Source organism: Brachionichthys hirsutus, chromosome 2, assembly GCF_040956055.1.
Source record: "Brachionichthys hirsutus isolate HB-005 chromosome 2, CSIRO-AGI_Bhir_v1, whole genome shotgun sequence".
Lineage (NCBI taxonomy): Eukaryota > Metazoa > Chordata > Actinopteri > Lophiiformes > Brachionichthyidae > Brachionichthys > Brachionichthys hirsutus.
This window is the reverse complement of record NC_090898.1, coordinates 78,858-84,215: the sequence shown is the minus strand read 5'-3', so window position 1 is coordinate 84,215 and position 5,358 is coordinate 78,858. Positions and strand designations below refer to the sequence as shown.

General features: G+C 45.2%; 1 protein-coding gene across 1 annotated transcript; it reads right to left on the bottom strand.

Moving 5' to 3' along the window:
- Positions 1-457: 457 nt before the first annotated feature.
- Positions 458-5,146, bottom strand: igf3 (insulin-like growth factor 3). The gene is made up of 4 exons (XM_068748625.1): positions 5,105-5,146; positions 3,793-3,937; positions 824-1,005; positions 458-673 (listed from the first exon to the last, which is right to left on the bottom strand). The coding sequence occupies exons 1-4, from the start codon at positions 5,144-5,146 to the stop codon at positions 458-460; spliced, it is 585 nt and encodes a 194-aa protein (XP_068604726.1).
- Between the last annotated feature and the right edge of the window lie 212 nt (positions 5,147-5,358).

The window sequence follows — 5,358 nt, the reverse complement described above, 5'->3', positions numbered from 1 at the left end:
CCCTCCCGCCCTCAAGAATTTCCAGCAACCTAAAACGGCTTGCCCCCTTATAAGATACTTTTTTCAGTAAAAGTTTAGGATTGAGGGAAATTTATTTCGCAAAGATTTGTCAAAATCCCGAGTAAAAGAGTTAAGTTCCTGCGGTGGAAAAGGGGGACATATTTAGAAGAGGAGAAAAATAACATGAAGAACAGCAAAGTTGTTCAAATTCAAAGAATGACTTATTTACAGTATATTTATAATTAATTTAGGTCAATAATACGGTGGCCCTGAAGTGCAAAACACAACAACAAATCGTAGCGCACACAATAAAGAAGGAATCGCGCAAATAAGAAAAACACACACACACAAATAAGAAATTTGTGTGTGTGACGGGGAACATGAGAACATGTTCCCCGTCATGTTTGTACTTAAACACTGTGCTTCATGATAGTACTGCAGACAGCGCAGTAGTCCGTTAATGTTCAGCGCTCATCGTTCTCTGATGGGGGCTGCTAACAGCCGTCATCGACCTGCTGGCCGTGTTCTGCGTTCGGCTCGTCTTCCTCCATGACGACGAAGCTTTATTTTTCCGGCGAAACAAAGGCTGCGTCTTCTTCCTGGAAGCATCCCGCCTCGGGTTGGCGGGGACGCCGAGGCGCTCTATGAGTCTCTTCTGGAAAACTGCATCAAGCTGTTGTGCCAGAAAAGACCAGAAAGGAATGAACTGATGAAGGCTGGCCGAGGGGGCTTATAACACGGATATAAACATCTCGAGGCAACGTCCTCGTGTAACTAGTCCAAATGTTGAGCGCGAACTCTAACGAGGCCGCCGGTGTCGTACCATGTGTGGCGGCGCAGTGGTCGGTGAGGCGGTGGCAGGGTCAGCCGTGGTGTGCCGCTCACTCTTCGGCTTTGCACAGTACATCTCCAGATGCTGAAGCTCACAGCCAGCCGGCCGGCAGCATTGGTCCACGATCCCCTTCCCTCTGGGCCGGGCGCCGTATCCAGACCAAGTGCCCTTTCCTGGAGAGAACATCAACTCAAACATCAGACACTCGAGCTTGAACATCCTTCGTCGTTAGAGATGCAGTGATAAAGGCCTTTGTGGACCTAACGATGCTGTTTGATGGTTCTACCTTGTGTCACGAGTCCAACCAATCAACCAACTGATTTCGCTTCAAGTCGCCCGAGTGTTGGTGGAATACCCGCGTTAAAGCAGGAGTGAATTATTTAAGTAGCAATTATAAGAATTAAGTTCTCAAAACTAAATTTCAAGAAAAACAATTGCTCCTAATCTTAGACACACGTGAGCAAAATGTTTGGCATCCCCTCGGTCAATAAACGAAAACCCCACAATGGTCACAGAAATTATTTGAATCTGACAAACGTAATAATAGATTAACCAATGAAGAAAAAAAAGCTTTTGAACTGTGGTTCAACAGGATGATCTTAAAATAGGAAGTCATGAAACAGGCCTGGACAAAAACGATGGGACCCATCCATCCATCCATCCATCTTCTTCCGCTTGTCCGGGGCCGGGTCGCGGGGGCAGCAGCCTAAGCAGGGAAGCCCAGACGATGGGACACTTAACTGAACATTTTGTTGCACAACCCTTTGAGGCAATCGCTGCAATCAAGCGATTCCTGTAACTGCTATTTGGCAGGTACTTTGTCCCACGCCTCATGAGCAGACTGCTCCAGTCGCCTCAGGTTTGAAGGCTGCCTTCTTCAGACAGCAGGTTTCAGCTCCTCCCTCAGATGTTCAACGGGATTGTGATTAGCGTTCTACGTATTTTCTGTCATTATCCTGACCTGTGACTGACAACACCTTGATAGTCCTGAGGTTCCATTGCACTCTGCACAGACTCAAGACACCTTGTTCCAGATGCAGCAAAGCAGCCCCAGAACACAAGAGAGCCTCCTCCATGGTTCACAGTGGGGGCAGAGTTCTTTCCTTGGCATGCTTCCTAAACATAGAGCTTGCCAAACAGTTCCAGTTTTGTCTCGTCTGTCCAAAGAACATTCTCCCAGAAGCTGTGTAGCTTGTCAACATGCAGTTTGGTAAATTCCAGTCTGGCTTTTTGATGATTTGCTTTCAACAATGGCGCCCTCCATGGTCGTCCCCCATGAAGTCCACGTTGGCTCAAACAACAACGGCTGGTGCGATCTGATACTGATGTACCTGGACCTTGGAGTTCACCTTTAATGTCTAGAGGTTGTTCATGGGCTCTTTGGTTACCGTTCTTATTGTCCAGGGAGGCTGGCTGCAGTCTACTGGAGTCAGAGGAACATCAAGCTGCTTGGAGACGGTCTTCTAGCTTTTACCTTTCACCTGCTTGCCTGTCATTTTCTTTCTATCCTCCTGAGACAACTCTCTCCTTGTCTTCCTCTGGTCCACACCATGTCACCAAACAGCACAGTGTCTACTCGTAATAGGCCGATTGACTGATTACAAGTTTGTAGACACCTGTGATGCTAATTCGACACACCTTGATTGGACATGTCCCCATGGTCTTTCAGTCTTTTCTAGCAGTGGCATCATTTTTGTCGTAGCCCGTTTCATGAGTGTTTTGTCTTTAAATACGCAGTTCAAAAGCAGTGTCCGATTTTCATTGGTTAATCTATTATTACGTTTGTCAGATTCAAATAACCTCTGTGAGCATTGTGGGGGTTTTCTTTCATTAATCGAGGGGTTAGTTTGTAGATGTCGTCAATTTAAAAATCCTATGTCTTTTCCTCTTGCAGCTACATCAGGTCAAAACATAAATGTGTCCAATACTTTCATTATCGAAAACAATATTCACATATTAGCAATGCAGTGTGAGTTTTCATTGTTAAATGCTAAAAAAGCCATCATGTACGAGGTCTCTATGAAAGGGGTCGAAACCCTCGATCATCGTCATGAGAAGTGTGTTTGTGGTTCGCGTGGATTCGACTTACTTTATGCACTTTTCTGTTTCGTACGAAGGCTCTGATAAGAAGTGTTTTATTGCACAAAGCAGCTGCTTTGGTGAGTGTGCTGCCATTGAGGTGGCGTGCCACCGCTCTGATAGCAGGCGGAGAAGTTGTCCTTGGCCAAAGCGGGGGAAAGGTAATCAAGTGAGAGGGCCGGAGGGCATTTTCTACTTCCCTGGAAGAGACGGCATTCCCAGAACAATAAATGTCTTAAATGAAATGCTTTGCTGAATTAAATTTAGCCAGAGAAAAGATCCATTAGAATATTATATCTGCATTAATAGACAAGTCCACCTGAGGCCTCCAGAACAGAAGAGGGTTGTTGTGGCTGGTCTACGTGCTTTGTGGATTTGGAGCTGATAACTTGCACAGAGCTACTGCAGTTTTTTATTTTTGCGTGGGCACGATGGCCATGAATATATCAGTGTTGTGAGTCTCTGCTAGCGGAGCTCAGGTTAGCGGTCTGAAGACAGGGTAGGGTAACCTCAGCAGCGTTCAGCCCCATCAGCGCTTTCTGTTTCAATGGGCTGACTCTGTATCGGCGGTGAACGTGTTGAGAAGCTGATTTACGGGATCGTTGAAATAAAACACGATTGGGCACACAGTGGGAGTGGGTCCAGATCAAACACAGCAGATGGAGACATGTCCCTTCAGTTTGTCTCACAGACACACACTGGATCCTATGTAAAGCCACTGTCCCGACTGCCTTTCAGTGCACATCATCTTTTCATATGCGAATAATGAGCCTGCATTCGCCTCTCGTTTAGGAATCTCAGTAATGTTGGTCATTTGTTGTTGCTGCCATTGATTTTCAGTGACACATTTTTATGCAAAAAAAAAAAAGAAGTTGACTTACCTAAATAAATCCCGCGATCTCCACAGACAAATATGAGATCACTGAGGAGCTCGGAGCCGCAGCGGAGCCTGGCTGCCTCTGAGGCGAGCGGCCAGCCTGCGAGACACAGCACAGAGCAGAGCATGCCCAGCGGGGGGTGCAGCGCCTAAGAAGGGGTGACACCAGCTCAGTGCACAGCTTCAACGACTTGCCTGCAACATGGTAAACTGGCTCAAACAGCTGGAGAGCAACATCAGCAACTTTCAACAAGAATCAAGTCTTACTCGGAGTCGGAGTCAATGCCCCGGAAGCAGGTTTGAACGTGTCTGGGTGAACCTTATAATGAGCTGGTTTGTTTTTAGAGCCCTAATCAAATGGAACAGAGATATCAAACCTCTGCATATGCTTGATTTGTATTTCTTTTTATCAAAAGGAATTCAATTGCTGAGAATTTAAGAGCATTTTTCAAAAACTATTGCCTCAATGTTAAACTGGATGCAGTCAAAGGCCAAAACTGCACCAAATTTACTGGCGAAAGGTTTCGGTGATTTTGTAAATCCCGCTGACAAGCCAACAAACAAAGTCACCCTGGTGAGAAATAAGCCTCCTTGGTCGGGATGAGACAATCATGAAGGAAAATGATATTATGTAGGAACAAAAAGCAATTGTGGCAAGAAAAAAGAAATCAATAAATGAGGTGTTAATATTGCAGATTGGACTTCTGGACCAGCCCATAGTGTGTGTGTGTCATATCCATGTCAGTCTATTAATCCGATCAGTGCTGTAATCGGATTTAAGAGCAGGAAGTGACTTGATCGAATAAATAAAATGCAGCAATGAAATCAGGGCAGGAAACCGTTTTGGAAAATAAATGTATTTTATGCAAGTTGTTTCTACAATTTGCTCTCAGCTTGTCAGAGTACGGTTCTCCCCTGGGATTTATTTTGGTTCATTGGAACAGAATAATCTTAATCTCTCTATATGTTGAATGATATTTTTCTGGAGGACATTTACATTTTTGCAGGATCAGCTGGTCAGTAATTTATTTATGTGTCTATATCGAAATAATTCTTCTCTCCACATTCTCATTTATTAGAACCAAGCAACACTAAAAAAGAATGATAATCATGATCTCTACCAACAATGTACATTCAGAGTTGAGTTCTTTTAGGATCCTGGATATTTACGTTAAAATGCTGTTAGGACAAAATAAAACATTTGAGTTTCAGAGCGTCTTTGTCAGAGACCACCTGCTTGATAATAACTAGCAACAAGTCATTCCAGCTCGCCTGAGAGGCTCCAACAAGCAGAAGCGAACCGAGCGAAGTCTTACCTTCAGTGAAGGTGTGGCCGAAGGACAGCATGAGGGGCGCATCCTGTCTGTGTGGACGCTGCAGGACGACTGCAGTCTTACAGGCAGCCAGCAGGAGTGGGTGGTGGCGGCGGGCCGTGACCACAGTGCCAACCTCTTATTTCCTGAAGGATTCTCCAGAAGTCGAGTCACATGATTGAACGTACTGTCACTGAAACTGTTCTGATGCCGCCGTACCCAGGCTGGAACAGGACGGTTATCATAGATGATAATAA